This window comes from Lynx rufus, unplaced genomic scaffold (assembly GCF_022079265.1).
Source record: "Lynx rufus isolate CCGP_SWC_20201006 ecotype Redwood Valley unplaced genomic scaffold, mLynRuf1.p SCAF_5, whole genome shotgun sequence".
Taxonomy (NCBI): Eukaryota; Metazoa; Chordata; class Mammalia; order Carnivora; family Felidae; genus Lynx; species Lynx rufus.
This window is the reverse complement of record NW_025814867.1, coordinates 87,133,471-87,159,860: the sequence shown is the minus strand read 5'-3', so window position 1 is coordinate 87,159,860 and position 26,390 is coordinate 87,133,471. Positions and strand designations below refer to the sequence as shown.

Here is a 26,390-nt window from a genome sequence, read left to right as displayed (position 1 = left end):
ACTGGGCACTTGAAATGTGGTCAGTGTATCTGAGGAATTTGAACCTTTTTTTAGATTTTTAAAAAATGTTTTTATTTTTTGAGAGTGCACGTAGGGGAGGGGCAGGGGGTACAGAGGATCTGAAGTAGGCTCTGCACTGACAGGCTGACAGCAGCAAGCCTGATGTGGGGCTCAAACTCACAAACTGCGAGATCATGACCTGAGCCAAAGTCAGACATTCAATGGACTGAGCCACCCAGGTGCCCCAGGATTTGGAACCTTTAATTCTAATTAATTTAAATTTGATCATGTGTGGCTGGCGGCTACTGTAGTGAGCAGTGCATCTCTACTGCTTTACCGCATCCGCATACTTTATATCGTAATTATCATGAAGTTCAAACTTGTCTAACTTCTCTTGTGATTTCATCTTTGGCTCATCAATTACTTTAAAAAATGTGGCTTAATTTCCTGATGTTTTGGGGGTTTTCTGGATATCTTGTCATTGATTTCTTGTTCCGCTGTGGTCAGAGACTACACTATGTATAATTTCAATACTTCCATTGACACTTGTTTTACAGCCCAGAATACGCTGGATCTTGATGCATATGCCATGCGTACATACAAAAATGTGTTTTGCAGTTGTTGGACGTAGCATTCTATAAATGTCAAGTAGATTGAGGTGGCTGATAAAGTGGTTCAAATCTTTTGTCCTGATTTGTCTATTGACTACTAAGTGGGTGTTTAAAATTTACTACAGTGGGTGCCTGGCTGGCTCAGTCAGCAGAGCATGTGACTCTTGATCTCAGAGTCATGAGTTCAAGCCCCACATACGGCATGGAGCCTATTTAAAAAAAATTCTTTTTTAATTTTTAAAAAATCTACTATGGCAAAATTGTCAGTTACTTCCTTCAATTCTTTAAACGTTTTATTCATGTATTTTAAGGCTATTATGCACATACACATTTATACTTGTACTATCTTTTTAATGAATTGTTCCTTTTATCATTATGAAATGTTCCTAATTTTTATCCATGGTAATAATCTCTGTATTGAAGTCTGTTTTACCTGGTATTTATATAGCCACTCTAGTCTTATGCTAATTTGCCTATTCTATTTTTTTCCATCTTTTAACCTTAAACTCATTCCGGCTTTGGCTCGGGTCATGATCTCACAGTTCGTGAGTTTGAGCCCCACATCAGGTTCACTGCCATCAAGCCTGTCGGCATGAAGCCTGTCAGCATGAAAGGGGACTCTGTCCCCCTCTCTCTATCCCTCCCCCACTTGTGCTCTCCCAAAAACAAGTATCTTAAAAAATAAAAATAAAGTGTTTCTTATAGGCAGCATATGAATGAGCTTTTTTTCCCCCTAACCCACTAACAGACTTTTAATTAGAATGTTAATAGGTCAATAATGTAATTGAATTGGTTGGACTCTGGCATACCATTATTCTATTAGTTTTTTGTCTCTTCTTTTTGTTCTTGCCAAACACTTCAGGTTTTACTACCCTCCAGTCTGTTTGCTTTTATTTACTTTTTAAAGTCCCTGGGTGGTTTTCTTGTTTTTTTTCTATTTTTAAAAAAGGTTTATTAAAAAAATTTTTAATGTTTATTTTTGAGAGAAAGACAGTGTGAGGGGGGTAGGGGTAGAGAGAGAGGGAGACACAGAATCCTAAGCAGGCTCCAGGCTCTGAGCTGTCAGCACAGAGCCTGACACGGGGCTCAAACTCACGAACTCTGAGACCATAACCTGAGTTGAAGTTGGATGCCCAACCGACCGAGCCACCCAGGTGCCCCAGTTTTATTTTTGAAAGAGAGAGCCCAGGTGCAGGAGCAAGGGAGGGGCAGAGAAAGAGGGAGAGAGAGAATCCCCATCAGGCTCTGCATTATCAGCGTGGAGCCCATGGAGCTCAATCTCACAGTGAGATCATGACCCGAGCTAAAATCAGGAGTCTGATGCTTAGGCACCCACGCACCTCCCCTTCTCTTTTTTTAAGTTTTATTTATTTATTTTTGAGAGTGGGGGAGGGGCAGGGAGAGAGAATTTTTTCTATTTTAACCAGTTTATCACTGTAAGCAGTCGGAGGGTTGGGTTGCAGGGATTTCCATTGTGATAGTGGAACCAACAACCACCCTCCCGTGTGTGCTTTTATCAAGGTTTCATGGACATTCTCACTTATGCAGAGACTACTTTGAAAATATACGCAGGAAACTGGTGATTGTGGAAAGAGGGAGAAATTGTGAAAAACAAGAAGAGAAAGTTTTCAATCAGACCGTTCTGTACATTGACCATTAATTAGTATGTACAGATTTTCAAAAAAGGTATTAACTAGTCAAAGAAATCCATGTGAGATGCATTAGATGTAGCAAATGGTAAAGGCTCTGACTGAACCACCTAAAAAAGTAAACCCATTGGTAGCTGTAAGGAAGCCATTCTGATGTATTATATTCCAAGGGAAGTGTATCTTATAAATAAACCGATGTCTTCAAATATATTTGTTTAGGCCTGTCTCCTCACTCACCATCTTTCATGTAGGCACCTCCCGTCTATAGAACAAAGCAGTTTCATTACTGTCTTGCTTCTTCCTCAAGGATATGCATGTGGCTACTAATTCTCACAAGGGCAAGCTTGGACACAGGTGAAGCAATTAAAAAGCCTCCCTATTCTAGGGGCTGCAATTCCTGCAATCATACTGAAGGATCCCAGCTGGCACTTGTAGTGATGAGATGAAACCGTATGATGGTTTTGGTAATTGCACAGAAAGCCTATTAAAAAAAAAAGCAAGCAAGCAAGCCCTACCAATTATGCCTTTTGCTATACAGCAGCAGTGTCCACTCACCGTAAGTAGCTATTGAGCACTTGAAATGCGGGTATTCCAAATTGAGATGTGCTAGAAGTACAATGGATTTTGAAGACTTAACTCTGAAGGAGTATAAAATATCTTGGCAGTAATTTTAATGCATACAGGTTGAAATGACAGTATTTTGGATATATGGAGTTAAATACAGAAAATTTTCACATATTTCTTTTTAGTTTTCTAATGTAGCTATAAGGACATTTATTTTTTTATTTTTTTTTAACGTTTTTATTTATTTTTGAGACAGAGAGAGAGCATGAACGGGGGAGGGGCAGAGAGGGAGACACAGAATCGGAAGCAGGCTCCAGGCTCTGAGCCATCAGCCCAGAGCCCGACGTGGGGCTCGAACTCATGGACCGCGAGATCGTGACCTGAACTGAAGTCGGACACTTAACCGACTGAGCCACCCAGGTGCCCCCCCCCTTTTTTTTTAGATTTTTTGTTTTAAGGACATTTAAAATTACTTAGCTCATGTTTTCAGAGGGGAGAGTCTTACTAGAGTATTCTTAACAAAAACTCATGACCAATTGGACATCCACATGCAAAAAAATGAATCTAGACACAGACCACATACCCTTTACAAAACTGAATTCAAAATGGATCACAGACCTGAATGTAATATGCCAAACTGTAAAACTACTAAAAGACAGCACAGGAGAGTATCTAGATGACATTGGGTTTGGCAGTGACTTAGATAAAATGCCAAAAGCATGATTCACGAAGGAAATAATTAAGTTGGACCTCATTAAAATTTATAAACTCATGCTCTGTAAAAGACATTGTCAAGAGAATGAGAAGACAAACCATAGACTGGGGAAAAAATATTTGCAAAACATGTATCTGACAAATGATGGTATGGTTATCCAAAATATACAAGGAATTCTTAAAACTCAACAATAAAATGAACAACCCAACTAGAAAAAGGGGCAAAAGATTTGAACAGACACCTCACCAAAGATATACGCTGATAAATAAGCATATACGAAGATGCTTAACATCATGTCATTGGACAAACGGAAATCAAAACAAGATTATCACCGCACGCCTATTAGGATGGCCAAAATCCAAAACAGTGGACACCACCAGATGCTGGCAAGTATGTGAAGCAACAGGAACTCACTGCTACAGGAATTCACATCGTACAGCCACTTTGGAAATTTCTTACAAAACTAAGCATACTATTTCCATATGATCCGGCAATTGTACTCCTTGGTCTTTACCCAAATGAACTGAAAACCTGCCCACGTAAAAACTGTTTAGAGCAGCTTTATTCATAGTTGCCAAAATTTGGGAGCAATGGAGAGGTCCTTCAGCAGATAAATGGATAAATAAACTAAGTTACATCCAGACAATGGAATAAAATTCAGCACTAGGAAGAAGTGAGCTATCGGGCACCTGGGTAGCTCAGTCAGTTAAGCATCTGACTCTTGATCTTGCCAGGCTCAGGTTATGATCTGTTGGTGAGTTTGAGCTTGGTTAGGATTCTGCTTAGGATTCTGTCCCTCCGTCTCTCTTCCCCTCCCCCACTCATTCTCTATCTTGCGTGCGCACTCTTTCAAAATAAATAAACTTTTAAAAAAGTGAGCTATCAAGCCTTAAATGCATATTACTACTAAGTGAAAGAAGCCAATCTGAAAAGGCTGCCTACTGTATGATTCTAACCACGTGACATTCTGGAAAAGGCAAAAACTACGGACTGTAAAAAGATCAGTGGTTGCCAGAGGTCAGGCAGAGGAAGATGAAGAGGCAGAGAACAGATGATTTTCAAGACAATAAAACCATTCAGTATTGTATTATAAATGGTGGATATGTTTCATTATAGATTTGTTCAAACTCACAAAATATACAACACTGAGAGTGGACTTTAATGTAAACTATAGGCTCTCGGCGATAATGATATGTCGATGTACGTTCAATTGTAACACGTGTACTACTCTGCCGGGAGATGCTGATAGTAGGGGAAGCTGGGCCACGGGTGAGCAGGCAGAGAGTATATGGGAACTCTATACTTTCCTCTCAATTTTGCTGTGAACCCAAAAATGCCCTAAAACAATATAATCTATTTTTTAAAAAATGACAACTCCGTGTTCAAGCATTTTATTAAATCAGATAAGGAATTTCCACACTGTTGCACATACCAGTTTGGACACAATTATAAGGGCATACCATTTGTTTACAAAGATATCGATGAGCAGTAGGTTGGCAAGTCTAATAAGCCATGTTTAGCCAACTAAAATTTCAAGAACATTCAAAGAGGAAACACAGTAAAGGTCATGCAAGTTCTAGAATAGTGAATCATGATAGAGCTCATTTATCCTTTACCTTCAAAATGCACCTGATATCTATAACCAGACAAAATCTGAAATCCAGCAGGTTGTCAGTAGTCAGATACACATTTCATTCAGGAATATTACGCCTCTCACCACTTACTGGCTTTTTTGATTAGAAATAACTCAATCCTCACTACAGAAAAGAGGTATTTGAAGAGATCTACTGCTGTAAAATGTATGCCCATATTCATAGTATGTCTTGAAGTTACTGAGCTTTCATTAAAGTGTGGTAAAGCATGATACCCAAACCAGGAATCCCAGCTATGACCTTTCCACTTAGCTACACTAAACACCAGTTCAAGATAAAACACCATGAAGACTAAACAGACCGTGAGCAGTGAAACAATTCAGTGAGGCTGTAATAATCTAGACCTATGTTAACTTCGGTAAGGGACATTAAGTCTATGGACTTTTTCTTAGGTGGCAGTTTCTTAGGGTGAACTGCCCTATAACAAACAACTGATTATCAGGTTTATAATGATGGTGGACTAGAAAATAAAGTCTTTACTCATGTAGCTTCAAACTTATTTGTTCACATCTCTGTTTAACTTAAAACCACCATATACTAACGGGTAGGGAGACATGATCAAGGATCCTTTTGCAAGCTTTGCTTCCCTACACATTTCACTCCCCCATCCCCCTGAGTCTCCTATACAAGTCTCCCCTGATTTAAGCTAAAAGATCAATTCTGGATACAAACTTGTGTGAACTAAGTTTCCAGGAAATGACATGCAAATAAGGGGATAAAGTTAAATTCATTTGTCAACAGCAAACATTGTAAATGTGGACTACCATCCCACTAAACAGAAGACCTGGAGAAACCACAAATATAATAAAACACTACATTAGGTTTAAAAACAAAGACTCTCGAATGAAGTAATTTTATTTTATAGTGGTTGAATTCACCCACCAAATGTTTAATGACCATAAAATGTTTCTGCAACTAAAACTAAAAGATAGAGAATTATAGGGAGCTGGGAATACATGTTAGATACTAACGATCTTCAAGCTTTGAAGATGTCATTGCATGAAGAAAATTATGGGAAACACTGTTCCCGATAATTACGTACACCCTTAGTGTAACATATGGAGATCACTGTCTCCGATATAGACACTGTGGTAGGCAAAAACTACCTTGTTCTTTATACATTATGGAAGACACTGCTCCCGATAATGTGAGTTAGGTTTGTGACAAAGGTACTGGAAATTTTGCAAAATTCGAATTAAAGTTACACCTTGGATAAATTGAGCTGTAAAATTTCACATGTATGAGTATCACAGTCTTTAAGTGACATTAATGTATAACTTGGTCACAATTCCTTCCCTTTAAGAACTGCCATTTTTATCTGGTTGACTAAAATTCTAACTTGATTAGCAACTCCTAATTCAATTGAATTCTTCACCAATATTTAGCTTTATAATTTTATTTGGCGTGTGGCCGTTTTTTAAAACCCTCAAGTGTTGACCATAAATGCAAAACTTCCAGTATCTGTTGGGTTTTATTAGCAGATGCTGCTTTTATTAAAAAAAAACGACAGTATAACTGTCATAATTATGGAAGGCACTGCTTCCGATAATTATCTTCTATAAAAAAAACACCATTTATAGTGAACTCTGTCACTGATAAATAAACAATAAATATCTCAGTGCCAAAATGATAGAAAGCTTTTCCAAAAAATTAACACTTTGGCCAAAATTTGGCAGCGTGTTCTTTAAAGTCTGACAAACTGAGTTTGAAATTAAACACCTAAAGCTGGTTTTCTTTCAAAATACTTTGGGAAACACAAAGACGACAAAAAACTAATACAAAGGCTTATGGGGCAGGGGCAGAGGAAAAGAAAATCTAGGTCTTTGGCTTCTGGTCTCCTCTTCTCATAAATAATCTTGAGGTTAACACATTAAGGCCTTACTCCTGTGATAAACAGTTGAACCTCACTTTATCCAGCGGAAGGACCTCTGTTTCAGACCTCACTGGCAAGAAAACAAGTCCCATCTCTTCTGAAAGTTAACTGTTTCATTCAGGGATGTGGAAACCAGCTAAATCCTTATGGAAGGCATAGATCTCATTTGGAGAATAAAGTCTTACAACCTGGTATCTCCTATCCAGCATCAAGTGCAGGTGGAGGATCCCACTAAGCTACCACTTCCGGCCTCCAGGAGACACCACCTCCCTCCTCCCACTTAGAAGATACCAGTTCATGTCCTTAGGATTTAGAGCAATAGTTTACGTAACTGGTTCTGACTTTGTCATAACTCTAACAAGAAAGAGGCAGTTACCATACAACACATTTAAAATTTTAGAGATAATCAGAGAAAAGATTCTATCATGAACATTTTTAAGTGGTTATTCACTTTAACTTGAAGTGCAGGTACCTACCCTGTATTAAAAGCTGCTGCCTAAAGAAATCTAGTGGTACCAAGATGGTCGGGTAGAATTTTAACAATATTAGGTTTTGTAGCCCTACTAAAAATTTAGCACAACCAGCACAAGTCTAAAAATCACACTACCCTGCTGTTCTCATGTCAGTTATGGGTACCACATTTAAAGCTCATTGTCAATGTCCCAAATGTCACCAGAGAGGGCATTTGCAGCCCCCTGAATAGTCCAAGTTGTTAGAGCCAACTGGTTTCTAAACAGTGTTTCATTAAAAGCACTGATATTTTCCTGGCGCAGCTTCAGATGCTCTAGTAATGCTGACAGAGTGTGAGAGCCAGTGCCCCAAAAGATATGTCGGAAAGGAGACTCTCTCGGAGATACATAGGGTGAGAGGAAGTGATATTCCACCTACGGAAACAAAACATACATGAGAACTTACACCGTGCTGGGACTTTTGGTGTAAGGGCCTGACACAGTAAAACAACGGCCATTTTCTCACTTGAAATGTGAAAATTCCCCCAATTTAGCAATGTGGAGAACCAGGCTACTTATCTTCTAACATTAAAACTGTAATCAATCAATCCTTTTGTATAGTCAATCCTTTTGTAAAAGTGAACTCTAATTATATTGGTTTTTTTAGTTGAAGCACATACATGGAAAATTTACAAGCTTCTACTGTAATCGAGTCTTCTGCCTCTTCCAGGCAGATTAAGATAGAAGCAGTTAAGGGCTGAATTAGAGAACAGGAATACAGAGAAAATGATAGCTAAAAATCATTAATGATTCCTTCTTAAAAATGTTTCTTAAAACTTACAAAAGGTTAATACTGGGACAAATGTCTCTTGGACTTCCAGTTTAGATATATTGGTTCTAGATCTTGCTAATAAGTAAGAGTTAAAAATCTGTGCTCAGTTCTAAAGCAGCAAATGATGCTAGGCTCCTGGAGTTACTACTCTGCTTTTTAGAAATGCAAGGCCCACCAGTTAAAAATTAACAATCTTTAGTTCTTCTATTTTTAGGAGTTTACTTACTCTCATGATACGGTCATTGATGTCCCTCATGATAAATCTGTTTGTTCGCTCAGCATTCCTATAATCTGTTGTCAGTCTGGAGGTGGCACGGAAAAAGTCTCCACGAGCAGAATACAGCCACTGTAGATTCAGACCCATCTCCTGAAGCAGAGAGACATTACGTTCTTTAGTAGATGTTGTATTTCTAAGGATGTTATACTATATACCTTTCTAATTTAGTGATAGCAAGGGAGTTGGTTCTGGTAAAAGGGGGTGGCTCGTGGACAAGCTCAAGATGCAAAGAATGGTAGACTTAGGCACCTTGCCCAGGAGGCCCCAAGCTCTATAGAGTGGTATGCTCATATTTGAGCCCAAGAGATGGCACAATTTTCCACTCTTAGTCTCATAAGGAAGCTGTCCTCCTGGAGAAATTTAACATAATTAACTTAATATATAATCCTGTGTAGTATACTGTTTCCAGTTCAATTTCCCTATGGGGGAAAATTTGAAAACATTTTGGTTCAGTGAACTTCAGAGTCTAGTGATTTGTCTCACAATTCCCACTTTCTGATCAGTTACAATTAGTTTCAAGTTTCAAGAAAGCCATAATCATTAAGATTTGTTTATCAGTGATTTGCTTCATTTAAGGGATCTCTCTGTTAAATTGACTTCTAGTACCATAAAACCAGTTAGAAGCCACATATTAATACTAATTTGGTTTTTTAAAAGATTCTATTTTTAAGTAATCTCTACACCCAATGTGAGGCTTGAACTTACAACCCTGAGATCAAGGCACACACTCTACCAACTGAGTCAACCAGGTGCCCCATTATTAACTTGGTTTTATCAAGTATTTGAATACTAGGCACATAGGATGAACACTAAGTAGGACTGTAATTACTGACTGTGTTATCTCTCTAGCCGTGACATCCCTGAAAGGCATATATGATATACGGCCCAAACTCATAGTTTCAAAGTCATGGTTGAGATCTTTGTATTCTCTGGATTCTCTTCACAGGTTGCTTGGAATTACAAAAACTTAACATACCTTAACAAAAGTTAACACAGTTCTAGACTCTGAAATACCTAGTGTGGTATATCCTAGATTTATAACCCACAACCTCTCAACTTTCAAATGAGTTAAAAATCTAAGAAAAATGATATATCAGTTCCCTTAAAATGTACTTTGGCTACCCATCATGTCCTTTCTCAGGAATAGCTAAACATCATAATTGCTTGATATTTCAGCAACAAGAACCTGATTTTAATTAGTACTTACTTTTTTTTTTTTTTCAACGTTTATTTATTTTTGGGACAGAGAGAGACAGAGCATGAACGGGGGAGGGGCAGAGAGAGAGGGAGACACAGAATCGGAAACCGGCTCCAGGCTCTGAGCCATCAGCCCAGAGCCCGACGCGGGGCTCGAACTCACGGACCGCGAGATCGTGACCTGGCTGAAGTCGGACGCTTAACCGACTGCGCCACCCAGGCGCCCCAATTAGTACTTACTTTTATGTCTGCTCTGAATCGGCTCACATCCCTCACAAATGAAAGTATTTTGTCATTATACATCTCATAGTTCAGGTTCAATTCAAGATCATAGGTAAGTTTCATTATAAGCTGACCAGCTACTTCTGCTGCTGCACGTGCCATTTTGTTCAACTGAGGAACTTTCTGAATGAGTTTCTCATAGACATCCATGGTAGTACCCAAATAAGGATAATCTGTGTCCTGAAAAACAAAGCTAGGTTAATGTACTCACAGGAGGGTCATAAGAGTAAGAGCCTCACATTCATTTTCCCTTCAAGGTGATAACAGTTGCAATTCATCCCTTGCTTCTAATACATACCTACTCCAATTTTATCTCACATCCACTACTTTAATATCACTCTTGTTATTTCCTCTGAATCTGACCTACTCCTTGAATGACTACTTTCTTCTAGATTCTATAGAATCTTTGTCCCATCACATCATAGACCCTGAAAAGATTTCTAGCTGAATTTCTTGAGGTTGTATCCTTGTTTTCTTCTCTGGGAAGTTTGGTTCATTAAATAAGGAAAGAAGAGAGCACGTATGAAGTGTGCTTTTGATATAAAGCATCACGCTTAGACCTGAATTTACCTTCTTCCTAATGATTCAGCACTCAATCCATTCATACATGTTACCTTTCTAACAAACATGTCTGATGCTCACAACTTCTCCCCACCTTGATTAGACAATTTAAGTAACTACTTTTTCAGCTCTATTCCCTATCTTTGTCCTTGGTGACAATTTCACTGCCAATCCTTTGATCTGACCTCAATTATTTACTTTCAGACTATACACTTCTGTATTACCTGCTGGGTTTTTGACATCTAAGAAGTTTTTAAGAAACCTTCTGGAGGTCAAAAGAAATTATCCATAAACCTCCACAACGGTAGCACCTGACATCCAGTTCTTCCTAACGTACTAAATAGATACCGTGACCAGCTATTTCAATGCCATCCATACTGCTGTTCTAGCAGAAGGTCAAGGGAGTTCCACCTATGTTAATCTCTGAATCCAGATCTTACATCACTCCCTAGCTTCAAACCTTTCCCCTCCTAGTTCCAGGCCAAAACACTCAGTGATAAGAAGTCTTGTGAGGACCTGGCCTCCAGAGCATCAATAATTTGATGCCAAAGTCAACAGCTTCCACCCTGACCTCCTACATTAACTCTAGGATCTCTTCAGCCCTGGGAAAGCCCACTACAGGACTGGCTTTCCAGCTTCAGCGCAGAAGCCTTCATCATTTTGTTTACTCATTGTGGCTTACAGGGCCTTCTGACGACTCCTGAAACAGGCCAATCTTGCTTTCCTACAGCTTGGTCAGTTCAAAGTTCTGTGTCATAACAACCTTGTACCTGGTTTAGGAGATTAACATCTTTGGACAAACGTCTAGAACCGTATTTCGACAGGTATCAAGAACAGCAATGTCCAGCTGAACTTTCTATTTGGTGGAAACAGTCTATACCCACACTGTCCAGTAGGTAGCCTTGTTATTAAAACTCATCATACCTAAGTGAAGATGGTTTAGCAAATAAACTCCAATGCTAATTAAGCTGAGAATAATTCCACGTTAAGACATAATAAGGGAGCATGTGATAACTGCAGGTGTATAACTTCTGACAACATTTCAAGTACTTTAGGAAATTTGGTCTCAAAACTGATGAAAAGGCTAAGATATAACTTGAGAGTTCTTCATACTTACCTCACAAAAACAGAAAGAAACTGCTGGGATTCCAGAATACGCAAGGAAAGGGAAAGCAGCATTATCCAAAGAAAATTTCTCACTGCAAGGAAAGCAAGAATGTGTCTCTAGGTTTTCTGAAGAACAGCCTGTGCTATCTTGCAACCCTACCCCTATCCCCAAATAAATTCTTAAATCGACTGTATAGGTGGTAAGCTCACTGCAAGGATAGGTTTAGATCTCTACCTAACATAGAATACAACCTAACATAGCAGGGGCTACTGGATGATTCTGCTTTTCTACTAGTTGTTCATTCACTTTTCTCAACTTACACTTTGTTGATCCAATTGCTGTCCCGATAAAGAGACTGCCCAGTAACTGGGTGTTTCACCTATAAAAGGAAAAATTAATTTGTCACTAAAATGAATCTTTCTGCACACAGTCATTCAGGCTAGTCACAAACATACTTCGATCTGTAAACAGTTATAAAAAAAAATTTTATTGTTTCTTCTTGAAAAAAATTTAAGACAGCTAAAACAATCTCCAATTTCTAAAGTTATTCCTCCTACGCTCATGCTGCCAGTTCCTTTAGTTACAGCAAGAGAAAAAATGTTTTCCTCCTTTAACCATTTTAAAGGTGGCACAGTTTTAAAAGCCCTTTCTAGCTTTCATGATGCCTACCTTATTTCTGGCTTTTTCCTTCTAGCACATTTTATACTACTGCAGCCTAATCTGCACATTACTGCCTTGCTGGAAACTCGATAGCAATTCCTAGTTTCCCATAGGATCAAGGCCAAGTTCTCTGACCCCTGTTTCCTCCATCTTTAATGATTCCAATATATGGCCTCTAAGCCCATTAGCCAAATCTTATTCCTTCCTATTGCAAAACCACGGTCATTTGCATGTTTGTTTTTACCCAGTGAATATTTCATCTGGCCTTCTTATTTAAGTATTAGGTATAGTTCATTAATTTTTTTTAATATTTATTTTTGAGAGAGAGACAGAGCTCAAGTGGGGGGAGGGGCAGAGAGAGGGAGACACAGAATCTGAAGCAGGCTCTAAGCTCTGAGCTGTCAGCACAGAGTCTGACGTGGGGCTCAAATTCACAAACTGTTAGATCACGACCTGAGCTGAAATCAGTCACTTAACCAACTGAGCCACCCAGGTGCCCCATATTTTTCATTTTTTAAAATTAAAGCCATACCCACCATGGGGCTTGAACTCACAATCCCGAGATCAAGGGTCACATGCTCTACCAACTGAGCCAGCTAGGCATTCTCAAGTTCATTTAAAGCTTCCTTAGCATTATGACTCTGTAGACAATCCCCAGTGGGCAGTTTACCCTCACCTCACACAGTTCAATAGACTGAGAGCAAATAAGCTAAGAGCATGACTTAAATAATGCTACTATAGAATTTATTCTAAATTCCTGTACTTGGTTATTTATGATGATTGTTTAAACATCAATGCTTTTCACTTTACGTAAATTAGATGAGAAAATTAAGTTACAGATTTTGTAATTAGGTATACACTCACATCTTTCATCATCTTCTCAATAAGCGAATACAACAGTGGACTGGCAGAAACCTTGAAGTTGCTGGTACCTGCAAAGAGATTATTTGAACATTGCTTCTTCTCTAGTCAAGTGATTTTTACATGGCTACTTCAACAACTAAAAGTACTTGACCAAAAAGGAAGACATTAACCTAGATCAGTGGCAAATAGGACTACTCTTCAAGAAGTAGACAAAGTGATTTAAGAGTCAAGTTCTTTAGTAAATGCTAACTCTAATTGACTGAAGATCTTACTCCTGAGTTTGCATATGTTAACAATCTGTTTCTTGGTACTTTTTCAGTTTACCTATCTTAGGGCAATTACCTGCTAGCTACTCTTGCTATATTCCATACATTCTGCTGTATAGGTAAGATGGCAATGACAACTAATCTAATAAAGGTTTAGTTCAATTTTTAAAAAAATATTTTGAGAGATTGCATGCATATGCATGCACAAGTAGGGGAGGGACAGAGAGAGAGGGAGACAGAATTCCAAGCAGGCTCCAAGCTGACAGCACTGACAGCCTGACACAGGGCTCAATCCCATGAACCAGGAGACCATGACCTGAACCGAAGTCAAGAGTCAGACACCCAACTGACTAAGCTACCCAGGTGCCCCAAGGTTTAGATCAAATTCCTTCCTTTTTCTTTCAAATGAGATATTCTACTATTCTCAGTTCATCCACTGGCTACATCTGTACCTTTAATAACATTCAAACTCTTTCAGAACTGGTTTATCTGGTATTTCTATTTGTGATACCACAATCTAGCAAGATGTGAATTAGTCTATAGAAGTATCACTCTATAGTGTACAGTTGAGTTCCTTCTGGTCTAAAATATAGTCCAGACTAGTGGTTCTCAGACTTTAATTGGAATCACCTGGAGTGCTTGTTAAACCATAGCCTGCTGGATTTATGTTCCAGTTTCTAAGTGGAAAAGTCTGGGTAGGGCCTGAAATTTTACACTGCTAACAGTTCCCAGGTGATCTTAATGCCGCTGATTGAGGACCACACTGAGAATGACTGCATTAGACAAGGCAATCTGCACCTATTTTATAATTTAATGGACTACTAAGAGAAAGCAAAGTTAGTCTTTTGATCAGGGAATGGACAATGTGAATTGTAAAAAAAAAAAAAAAAAAAAAAAAAAAAGACAAGTGTTGCTTTAGAAAGCCTTCTCCTGGGGGCACCTGGGTGGCTCAGTCAGTTGAGCATCTGACCTCGGCTCAGGTCATGATCTCATGGTCCGGGAGTTCGAGCCCCGCGTTGGGCTCTGTGCTGACAGCTTGGAGCCTGGAGCCTGCTTCACATTCTGTGTCTCCCTCTCTCTAACCCTCCCCATCCATGCTGTCTCTGTCTCAAAAATAAATAAACATTAAAAAAAAAAAAAGAAAGCTTTCTTCTGGTTTCTTTCTTGGAGTTTTATTTTTTTCTTTGAGACAGAGAGAGCGCAAGCTCACAAGCAGCAGAAGGGCAGAGGGAGAGAGAATCTCAAGCAGCCTCTGCACAGCCAGTGTGGAGCCTGACTTGGGGCTTAAACTCAGAAACCATGAGATCATGACCTGAGCCGAAATCAAAAGTTGGACGCTTAACCAACTGAGCCACTCGCTTGCCCCAGCTTTCTTGTTTTGTAAGTAGTTTATCTGAATTCATTAACAGCTGATGAAAAGGATACTTACCAAGAACAGCTTTGTCCAGATTAATGTAAGTGAAAGCCTTTAAATGCAAGGAGGAAAGGTATCCCTAGAAGAGATGGAAAAATACTAAATGTACTAATATGTATTAACCTGTCACATAGAGTAGCTATTATTAGGGACTTCTTTTTAAATTTAGAGTCTATTAACACTAAATATACAAAGGCAAAAATGATATACAGTTGACTTCCCTAACATGGGAGGTTAGGGATGATGACCACCCCCACTATGCACTTGAAAATCCACATGTAACTTCTGAACTCCTGAAAACTGTCCTACTAATAGCTTATTGTTGACCATAAGCCTTACCAATAACATAAATAGATAACACATATTTTGTATATGTATTACATATTGTACTTACAATAAAGTAACCTAGAGAAAAGAAAATGTTAAAAAAAATCATAAGAGAAAATGCATTTAGAGGGCCATTACTATACTTTTTTAAAGGACTAGTCTGCATTTATTAAAAAAAAAAAATCCACCATAAGTGGACCTGCACAGTTCAAACCTGTCTTGTTCAGGATCAACTGTAATCAAATCTAAAAGAGTCTGGTTTCTGGAGGACAAATGAAGCCAAGGGCAAGTTCAGGTGCCCATTCTGGGTATGAGTGTTATACAAATAATACCTCTAGCCATTCAGTGGCACCAACAGCTCCGAAGTCTCCAGCACTCCAGCTGGCAAAGACAATGCTTCTGCTGGGTTTAAAGCCGCCTAAAAGATAGCAAAAAAGTTAATTTTATCTTGGGAAAGGTTACAGGTAGGCAACTGACTTCAGATGAAATCAGAAATTTCTAACTCAAGACAGCAGATTCAAAAATATTTCTTTCCCTTTTGAGGCCCCAGGTGAAAGAACAAAAAAAAAAAAGAATAAATTTTAAAGGTAATCTACAAAAAAAGAAGAAGAGAACATTTGCAAATAAGATTTCAAACACATAGTAGAGACCAGTTTTTACAGGAAGTCACTTTTGTTTCAACTCCATTCTTTGAGCCCCCCTAAAATTCTGCACCAAGAGATACTTGAAATCGCAGTGTAACTACAATGTGTCTCTTCTCTGAAAAGAATCTGCATAGAAGTCAGTCACTGAAAACATAGGGTTACTTTACAATTGTTACCAAACAGAGTAAATACTTACAAATTTAAGTTATGAAAAAGTTTACAGAGAAATTACATTAATGACAGCTCCCCTCCAAACCTCCCCTTTTCCTGGGTATGCATTTTTCTGTATTATGTACTTTTCCACAAAAGTTAATAAGCACTGCAACTTACCCATGGCCCAAGGATTCAAGAATGTGATAGGGGTTTGTATGTGTGTGTGGGTGTGTGTAGAGGAGTGGCAAATACCAAGGGAGAAAGGCTTGAAAGTGTTTATATATTATAAATATATAAAAACATATCCAGTATTATGTCTATAAACATAACACATCAAGTTACATATTATAATTTTATACCAAAATTATAGAAACTTAGTACAGAGGTCTGCCACTGCTTGCTTTAAAATAGATTTCTTAGGGACCACGCTAGATTAGCCATGTCATTCTGAATATGTCAGACTAAGAGCTAGGGTCCAGTACAACACTTTTTGAGTATCTCATCGAAGTTGATTCCCAGTGCAAAGACACTGCATGGAAAGCTGTTTCAAAGTCAAAGGCAGATCCAACAAAAGATGATCTGCTTTTGTGCTCAAACTCAGAGTCCAGCACAAGTGAACCACAATAATATGGGCCAAAGTGAGAAAGCATATAGTATTTAGAACTATATATAGCAAATAGATATTCAAGGGTCCTCACAATTTGTACTCTACCTTTTAAGACCATATCAGAGAGTATCCGTGCAAGTTCCAAGAGGAGAGCTGTTCCTACGCTAGACTTTGCAGCTCCAGGACCCCAGGCATCCCTCTGAGCCCCTACTACAACATAGCGATCTTTCAAAAAAAAAAAAAAAAAAAAAAAAAAGATAAATTACACAATCAGCTTTTAAACTGTTTTTAATACTGAGCTTTAAACTCTAGAATAAGCATGTTTGTAAGAAAGATAAAAATGCAATACATGCATTAAGGATAAGAGAACCTTTCTTCATAGCTGACTTAGGACTCTAGGAATTAAAAATTTACATGACAATACTAATCTCTTTTTCCTTGTTAGTATTATTACTCTTTTCCACATTACCAGTTAAGTTTACTTATCGACTACTAATTTGTACTACTTAATTGTTTAATCAGCGACCAAGTCCAAGGGCTTTCCTTACTAAATGACATGACTCTTAGATTCTACTTAGATAGATTGTATTGACTACTTCTACTTAATTGGTTAATAAGCAACCAAAGTCCAAGGGCTTTCCTTACTAAATTACATGACTATTAGATTCTACTTAAATAGATAGACTGCATATTTCAAGGACCAATCAATAAACCACAGCCCACATGCCCATTCATTATGTATTGGTTACAGCTGTTTTCATGCTACAACGTCAGCGTCAGCATAGTCAGCTAGTCAGAGTTAAGTACGTAGTTGCAACAGAGACTGTATATCCTGCAAAGTGTTTATCTGTCCCCTTAAGAAGTAGTTTGCTTACTGATGACATATTCAATAACTTGAAAGAGATTCTCTAGTCACAGTGGTCAATTTTTGACAAATTAATTTCCTAGGGCCTTATTACCTCCCAATAAAACTGACACCTAAACAGTTCACTGTAGGACAGACCAGAGCACTCCACAAAACCAAGCCAAAGCCAGCCTTCCTGCACTCTCTCTTCTGGCCACATTCTTATGAACTAGGAAAACAGAAACAAACTAACAAACAAAAGAAAAAAAACAAAACAAAAAACCAAGGGTCTTTACCAGGTTCTTCAAAACCTTTAATAACTCCAAACACGTTAAAAATTCTTATCTCTTTCAGCACGTTGTTCACAGTGAGCTTCACATTCCAGTTCCGTGAGGTTTCCAGCCTACAGGAGGAGTCTGTTTCCCAAGCAGAAGGACAGTCTCCTTCCATATTTCTAGAAGTAGAAAACAGACATTAGAGTTCTGATTATTATGGCTTCCCTCAGGTTTACAAAATCAATCTTCCTTACTCTCCAGTGAAGTTTTAGGCTAAGAGGACATATAAAGAAAACATATACAAAATTTACTCCCTGGTGGCTAACCATTTGTGTCTTACTCCGATCTGTAGGCAACATCTGAAAATCATCAGTTATCTCCTGGTTTAAACAATGTTTTAAAAAAATTTCTGTACGTATCCTCATCTGAAATGTGCCTTTCTGCCAGAGACACAGCTATCATTTACATGTGAAGTAGATACCAAGATGGACTCAGAATGAAGTTCTGACATAAAAACCCATGAGTATATTCCCATGTTTCCTGACTCTCTACACTAACTAGTATACATTCTTTTTTTTTTTTTTTTAATTTATTCTTGAGAGATAGAGACAGAGCATGAGCAGGGGAGGGGCAGAGAGAGAGGAGGAGATGCAGAATCCGAAGCAGGCTCCAGGCTCTGAGCTGTCAGTACAGAGCCCGACGTGGGGCTCGAGCTCACGAACCGCGAGATCATAACCTGAGCTGAAGCCGGAACTTAACTGACTGAGCCACCCAGGCGCCCCTATACATTCTTATCATAATTATAAAAGAATATTTTCATGCTGCTGATAGTTACGTATCTTCCCCTGTCTAATTCCTCATGTTACCCAAACAATGACTGCTCTATTTACATAAATGTCAAAACATGATTACCCCACACTACACAAGGATAAGACAGGGAAGGGAGCTGGGATCACAGGTTAGGGAAGACCTGTAGGTGGAGGTAAGAATGATCTGATTTGAAGTTTGGTATAAGTCAATAAAAAATCACCATTTTTAAAATGCTTCATGGGATGCCTGGGTGGCTCAGTCAATTAAGCGTCTGACTCTTGATCTCTGCTCAGGTCATCTCATTGTGGGATGGAGCCCTATGTCGGCCTCTACGCTAATAGCATGGAGCCCACCTGGGATTCTGTCTCTCCCTCTCTCTCTGCCCCTCCCCGCGCATGAGCACTACTCTCTCTAAATAAATAAATTAAAAAAAAAAATGCTCATAGATAGCATGGTTAATAGTCACATGGTGTTACACGTGTGTCCTTACATGTAAATGTTCTTCATTTGAAATCAGTCACCCTGCTAAGTAGATTATATTTTAGCTATCCAATTAAGTGAAAGAAACATGATCAGTGGGGTTAGAGTAACTTGTTCTACATCACACAGAAAATCTAAGTGTCTGAGACCAGATCTACATTCTATACCAATACCAGGTGGGAAGTATGTCTAGATCAAGATAAAAACTAATGACATGTACTCTAATCAGACGGGGTTCTATTTTTAAAGACAGATACTAATACATTAGGGAGGATATCCAGGACTAATCATGACTGTAAAGCATCTGGAAACGGTCATGAGAACTGAAGATATTCCATTATAGACAAGAAAACTTGAACTGTTGTTACTAAGAAGAAAATCTAGAACTAATCGGTGTTACAGGGAATAAGATTTCAGTTCAACATGAATTCTAACAGCTCTTTTCCAATAACTGAATAGGTTGCCAAGGGCAACAAAGTGCTTTACCTCAGGAAGTCCTCAAGGAGAAGCTATGCCAGGAATAGTACACAAGGAATTCACTGGGTAAATTGAACAAGGACTTGCAGAGTTTGTAAATCCAATGTCTAATTATTAATATCACTTTATGGAGGAAAAACTTCATGTTTATCTACACCAGCGTAAGAGCTATCCACCCCACGAGATGCCAAATATGGAAAACTACAGCCAATTATCTAAAATGCTATCAAATTGAGGCGACTTTTAAGCGTCTGACTCTTGATTTTGGCTCAGGTTATGATCTCATGGTTTGTGAGTTCAAACCTTACATCATGTTTTGTGCTGACAGGGTGGAGCCTGCTTGGGATTCTCTATCTCTCCCTCTCTCTCTCTGCCCCTCCCCTGCTCATGCGAACTCTCTCTCTCTCTCAAAAACAAAGTAACCTTTTTTTTTTTTTTTTAATGTTTATTTAGTTTTTGAGAGAGACAGACAGAGTATGAGCGGTGGAGGGGCAGAGAGAGGGGGAGACAAATAATCAGAAGCAGGCTCCAGGCTCTGAGCTGTCAGCACAGAGCCCAACGCAGAGCTCCAACTCACAGACCCGGAGATCATAACCTGAGCTGAAGTCGGATGCTCAACTAACTGAGCCACCCAGGCGCCCAACAAAATAACTTAAAAAATAATAATAATAATAATAAAATGTTATCAAATTAACTTAAGGAGATTATTATTCCTTTCTACTCATAAAACCAGTTTTCAAAAAAGACAATTTTCAAGTAAGAACTTACCCAAACAACTTCTCTGCAGTGGCTCTGGAGATTGTTTGGACAGGTATATTCGGCAATCCTGATGACTGCGATGGTGGAAACTGAGTATGATTGAAAGAAGGGAATCCAGGTGTATATGGGTCACCTGTTCCCAGATGGGCCTAGTTAAACAAAAAAGTAATGTGCTCTGTCAGACATTTATTCAAGAAATCCTTAGAAGATTCAGACTCAGTATGAGGGTATAGCCTAAATTTAGTTTAGCAACTCAAACCATGAAGGTCTGAGTGGCTCTAAAATATGTGACTCTTGTTTTTATATGGCAATGGCATATGCCAAATCTCAATTCAAGACACTATTGAAAAGGTAATGTTAGCAATAATAACTAGGTCTCAAAGTCCCATAATCCATTTTCTTGTTACTGCTAAGACCCTCCCAGGAAAAAAAAAAAAAAAAAAAAGAGTATTTAATAAGGAAGGCATGTTACACTTCTACTAATGCAGATGGAATCCAGCAACAATTTGTAGAACCCAAAAACTCATTTACGTAAGAAATAAGAACTCACATGTCCAAAGAATGGAATCTCTGCATTAGTAATGGGAAATTTAGCCTGGTCCATGTATATCAAGACACCAATTGCATTGAAGCTTTCAGCATTTGCAACCTAAAGAAAAACATGTAAAGGTCAGAAGGTGAAGATGTAATCACAAAGTTAGAAGAATAGTGTTGGGCTTTATGCTAAGACAAAAGGTTACAGAGGACTGCACTGAAACTCCCAAATGTTGCAAATAGCTTACATGTTGAGAAAAAATACTTCCCTTAACTAACTCATTAAGAGAGTTTCAAAGATAAGAGAAATAATAAAAACCCATCTAACACAACCACTGTCTTTCAGTATGTTCCATTCTAGGCCCTTATCACGTAGGTTTGACTTTCAATTTTCTTTTTCAAAAAACATAGTTATACATATATATTCCATATATACATAAAATTTGGTTATATAGAACTTAACAAAGCACCTTAATTAACAATGATTTAGCAATTCTATGTAACAACAGAATATTGTTATTTTAAATTTATTTTTTATTTATTTTTTTTTTAATTTTTTTAACGTTTATTTATTTTTGAGACAGAGAGAGACAGAGCATGAACGGGGGAGGGTCAGAGAGAGGGAGACACAGAATCTGAAACAGGCTCCAGGCTCTGAGCTGTCAGCACAGAGCCCGACGGGGGGCTCTAACTCACTGACGGCGAGATCATGACCTGAGCCGAAGTCGGCCGCTTAACCAACTGAGCCACCCAGGCACCCCTTGTTATTTTAAATTTAAACTGCTTTCACTGAAGCATTTCTGATTACCTCATTGTCACCGAAAGACAATGACTACAGAATACTCCAAGTGGCTATGCCATAGTTCTGGAAGTATCCTACAGTTTAGATAATTAGAACTTATTTGATTTGTTGAATACTTTAATAAATTCAAGTTTAGGGGTGCCTAGGTGGCTCAGTAAGTTAAGCGTCCCACTTCGGCTCAGGTCATAATCTCCTAGTCCGTGAGTTCGAGCCCCGCACTGGGCTCTGTGCTGACAGCTTAGAGCCTGGAGCCGGCTTCTGATTCTGTGTCTCCCTCTCTCTCTCTGCTCCTCCCTGCTTGAGCTCTGTCTCTCTTTCTCTCAAAATTAAATAAACATTAAAAAGTAAGTAAATATAAAATAAATTCAAGTATATTATTAGGTATGAGAGTTTAAGACTGATGGTTTCCAGAATGTGAAAAAAAAATAATCAATGATACCACTTAAAGGAAGAATAGTATGATACCAGTGTATTTAATAATTTATACTCACCTTTTCAGCAAAAGTGATTTTCCCTGCTCTAACAATCACTAAAGATCCATTCACAGGAGAGTTTAAATTCTCAAAGTCTTTTTTAGTGCCAAAATTAGCATGGACCAGTCTACCCTAGAATAAAAACATGAGATTTAATGAGCATTACGGTATTAGAACAGCCGTAGCGTCTGAGAGAGGATAGTTTTACAGATCAAACCCAATAGAGAAAACAGATAAAAGGAGGCCAAAGCCTAAAAGGATGTAAGAATTCTAGTCAAACTAGTCAGTTATTAGGAGTGAATCAAGACTCTGGCCTCCTATAGTCACATCTTGCATCATCACATGCTGCCTTGCATCTAATTTGCATTGATCTCTTGACATTTAATCTCTTTTACATTGCTTCCAATATTGTGTGGGGAGAGAAAGTCTAACAGGATATGATAAACAAAGAGACATATACCAATATAAATACTGTAGGCTAGCCCTGGCTGCACCAATTACATAAAGTTCCTAACACTTGAATGCTAGATAATTGAGGACATACATAAAAATAGGTCTTAACGGAAAGTTCTAATAAGAAATCTGTATGAAAATTGTTAAACACTATCACAATAAAGTGCCTTGCATAGATCAATTTTTAGATGTTTATAAAAGCTGTCTCATAATATTCCTAAACTATTAATAGAGCTATATAAACTGATCCTGACAACCAAATAACCTAAATATAGAAAGCTTGCAGGTGAACTAAAACCTTCAATGTTTCTGACAGAACAGTGTACCCACCTCCAAACCCCTAGGTTATAGGTAGTCAGGGAAAGTGATATAGCACAGGTAAAACTTCATCTGGCTTGAAAGGCATCCAGTAAATAGACCCCCGACATACAAACATTTGTTTTTTAAAACCTGAAAAACCTAGGTAGATCTATCAAATGTTTTTTAAATTTCTGCAGTAGTTTGGCCATATTTGCCTAAATTAAAGATTCAAGCTAAGACTGGACTCCAGCCAAGATGGTTACTTATATTATATCTGTCCCCACATAAAGTGGAATCTTTTTTTTTTATTATTTAAAAAAAAAAATTTTTTTTAACATTTTTATTATTTATTTTTGAGACAGGGAGAGACACAGCATGAACGGGGGAGGGTCAGAGAGAGGGAGACACAGAATCTGAAACAGGCTCCAGGCTCTGAGCTGTCAGCACAGAGCCCAATGCGGGGCTCAAACTCACAGACCGTGAGATCATGACCTGAGCCGAAGTCGGCCGCTTAACCGACTGAGCCACCGAGGCGCCCCCATAAAGTGGAATCTTGATACACGCATTCACTCAACAAACACCATCTGTCAGGCACTGTCCAAGGCTCTATGACACAGCAGTAAATGAAGCCAACCTCTAGCCCTGCATGTAGCTTTCATTCTAGTGTGGAAACAAATGAGTAATGTCAGGGGTGTAAGTGCCAGTAAGAAAAGTAAAGCGGATAAAGGGAAGTGATTGGAGGAGGGTCATTTTTAACAAGATAATCAAGGAAGACTTCCCTAAGGAGGTAACACTGGAAAAGACACTTGCACAAAAGGAGGGAACAGGCCATATTGGTATTCAGGGGGAGAGTGGGCCCGCAGAAGGAAAGGGAGTTTTATAAAAGCCTTAAGGTGGAAGCATGCCTGCATTTGAGTGGTTTAGGAACACCGGGGAGGCTGGAGTGGCCAGCAGAGTGCAAGAGGAAGAGAGCAGTAGGATTACTTAGAGCCTTGCCGTCCTGAAAGAAGACCTAGGATTTTACTTTCACTGTGGCATAGGATGGCTGAGAATAAGAATATCTCACGATCAGTTACATTTTAAAAAATAAATTTATACCAAAATTCCTAAGAAAGGTAACAACAATGAGTTTCTGAGCTCTTCAACAGGGAAGACCATCTCATGCACCGTTTCGCCTTACTTACAGTAACTGTCGCTGCTTTACTGTATGCCACATAGCCCTCTGGACTCTCCACCAGGTATACCATGCCACTGTTCGTGCCCACTATGGTCACTGAGTTTGAAGCACTGGCAAAAAAAGATTAAGTTAAAATGAAGCTGAAGCTAAGGACAGCCTTGGGAAAAAAATGGCTTTAGTACATTTAGCATCTGATTTGCATTATTTATTCTGAAAGTCTTTGCTGTATTAGCACACCTGAAAATAGCTACTTCTAGAAAATAAGTTTACCATCTTTCAACATACCTGCCTTTGACCTGAACCTTAACAAAATGTTCATCATGCCAGGCTTTGCTAAGTTGAAGCTCACGGAATCGGTTCTCAATGAAAAAGGCAAGGCTTTCATCTTTTTGAGATCCAGCCTCACGAGGGAAATAGGAATTTTCATTCAGCTGCCTAGAGGAAAAAAAGTCACTGTTACATGAACTAAAATTTAATTTAAAATAAACAATGAACTCAAATATCAAGAAAATTGTTTTAAAATAACTCGATACTATTCATCATCGCTAAGATAAGTTAACTATGACCCCAAATTTCAAGGTTGACTAGAGACAAACTTAGAAGAAAAAAATTATGCCCAATGTCTAAAGGAATTTATGACTTCAGCTTTATCCAACCTCTGAATCCAATGTATACTACTCCATCAAGAGCCCCATCTTAACACATATATGTGGCTTAGGGTAATTTTAGGGGAAACGAGTAAGCAAAATCAAAGTATTACTGTTGGTGAACTCAAGATGTACAGCTTTAATTTTCACCTTTGAAGCAAAACTACTCCTTGTTCTGATCTTCTATGTCTCACTGTAAATATATATACATCATATTAGTTATTTGATTTTTGTTTGGTAGACTACACTCTTACGTTATCCATAATGCCTGGTATACGGTATATACAAAAGTATTCATTAGATGAAGTAAAAATGCCAAAATTCCTCATCTAAGACTAAAAGAATCATTGTACCACTGAAACTACTGGAAGCCAGCTAATAGGTAAACGATGAATACGTTCTTTACACAGGGTTATGTATGTGTCTAAGGAAGGTCTTCAAAATCGAAGGACAGAAACCTTAAGGACACTTCTAAGGCTATATGGGTTAATGAGAACCAGAAGAAATCACGAATACTAGAGACATGATATGTCTCTATATCAAGTCGGGCAGTCAAGTTAGTCCTGATCTAAAGAATAAAAAAGGCTACTGATGCCCTTGTTGATGGTAGCAAAGCTCAGCGTGCCTTACAAGGGGTTGAGATGAAAATCAAAGAAAGTCTGACAGCAGGCAACAAGCTTAAAAGACCAGATGACAAAAAGATCAAAGACCTCTGAATTTTTTAAAGAAAAGGGAGTGTCCTCACAAAAATTTTTTCCCCATCCAACAAGTTTGAATTCTTTACTAATTCTTTACCCTCCAGCTAAATATGGGAAGTCTCCCCTACTGTAAGAAGTCTTTCCTCCAGACTGTCATGTTTGTTTTGTTTCACTGCTCTGAATAATCAGTATTTGTTAGGGACTGAGATTAAATTTGTAAAGTAGCTCAAGTTTACCTGATGGTGCTGGTGAACTCTGTGTTACTCAGTTTCTCTGACAGCATTGTTTTGAGGTCCGACCAAAATAAGTGAGAAGGTGCTTCAGGAAAGTACTCTTCTGTTTCTGAAGGTTCGGTTCCCTCTACCTCCAGAGACTCTGTTCCTGCTGGTCTCTCACATTCAGACTTTGCTTCTACACGTTTACAGTAGCCCAAGTAGCCAATCATAAATCCTATGGATAAAAAGTTTCAGAACTGACAATATATTCCTATAGGAACTGTTAATATTTTCAGCTAAGCCTTGAAAATACTGGCTTTAATCAAATTGTAAGCAGTAGGAAAGTAAATAATGAATCTCAATTTTTTTATATTTTAAACCATTCAATCTAATAAATCATACAGTTGACTCTTGAACGATGCAGGGGTTAGGGGTGTATACCCCACACAGTAGAAAATCTGCATGTAACTTTTGACTCTCCAAAAACGTTAACTACTAATAACCTACAGTTGACTGGAAGCCTTATGGTAACATAAAGAGTTGATTAACACATATTTGTATGTTATATATGTTATGTGCCATATTCTTACAATATCTATCTTTTTCTTATCTTTTTCAGTATTTCTACAGTACACAGTTGGTGTGCAAGTTTTTCAAATTGTCACAAATCTCCAAAAACTTTTCCAATGTATTTATTGAGGGGCACCTGGGTGGCTCAGTAAGTCAAGCGTCCGACTCTTG

General features: G+C 38.4%; 1 protein-coding gene across 2 annotated transcripts in view; it reads right to left on the bottom strand.

Moving 5' to 3' along the window:
* Positions 1 to 4,914: 4,914 nt before the first annotated feature.
* TFRC (transferrin receptor) overlaps positions 4,915 to 26,390 on the bottom strand; it is a 77,865-nt gene continuing 56,389 nt past the window's right edge. For both annotated transcript variants that reach the window (XM_047098827.1, XM_047098828.1), the window contains 16 exons: positions 25,671 to 25,884; positions 24,375 to 24,524; positions 24,097 to 24,199; positions 22,178 to 22,291; positions 20,901 to 20,999; positions 20,360 to 20,499; positions 17,846 to 18,003; positions 16,811 to 16,930; positions 15,634 to 15,719; positions 14,990 to 15,053; positions 13,295 to 13,362; positions 12,091 to 12,149; positions 11,780 to 11,861; positions 10,060 to 10,281; positions 8,572 to 8,712; positions 4,915 to 7,948 (listed from right to left, as the gene is read on the bottom strand). In XM_047098827.1, the coding sequence (XP_046954783.1) occupies positions 7,706 to 7,948; positions 8,572 to 8,712; positions 10,060 to 10,281; positions 11,780 to 11,861; positions 12,091 to 12,149; positions 13,295 to 13,362; positions 14,990 to 15,053; positions 15,634 to 15,719; positions 16,811 to 16,930; positions 17,846 to 18,003; positions 20,360 to 20,499; positions 20,901 to 20,999; positions 22,178 to 22,291; positions 24,097 to 24,199; positions 24,375 to 24,524; positions 25,671 to 25,884 (2,063 nt within the window). In that variant the 3' untranslated portion in view covers positions 4,915 to 7,705. The remainder of the gene's footprint in view (positions 7,949 to 8,571; positions 8,713 to 10,059; positions 10,282 to 11,779; positions 11,862 to 12,090; positions 12,150 to 13,294; positions 13,363 to 14,989; positions 15,054 to 15,633; positions 15,720 to 16,810; positions 16,931 to 17,845; positions 18,004 to 20,359; positions 20,500 to 20,900; positions 21,000 to 22,177; positions 22,292 to 24,096; positions 24,200 to 24,374; positions 24,525 to 25,670; positions 25,885 to 26,390) is intronic.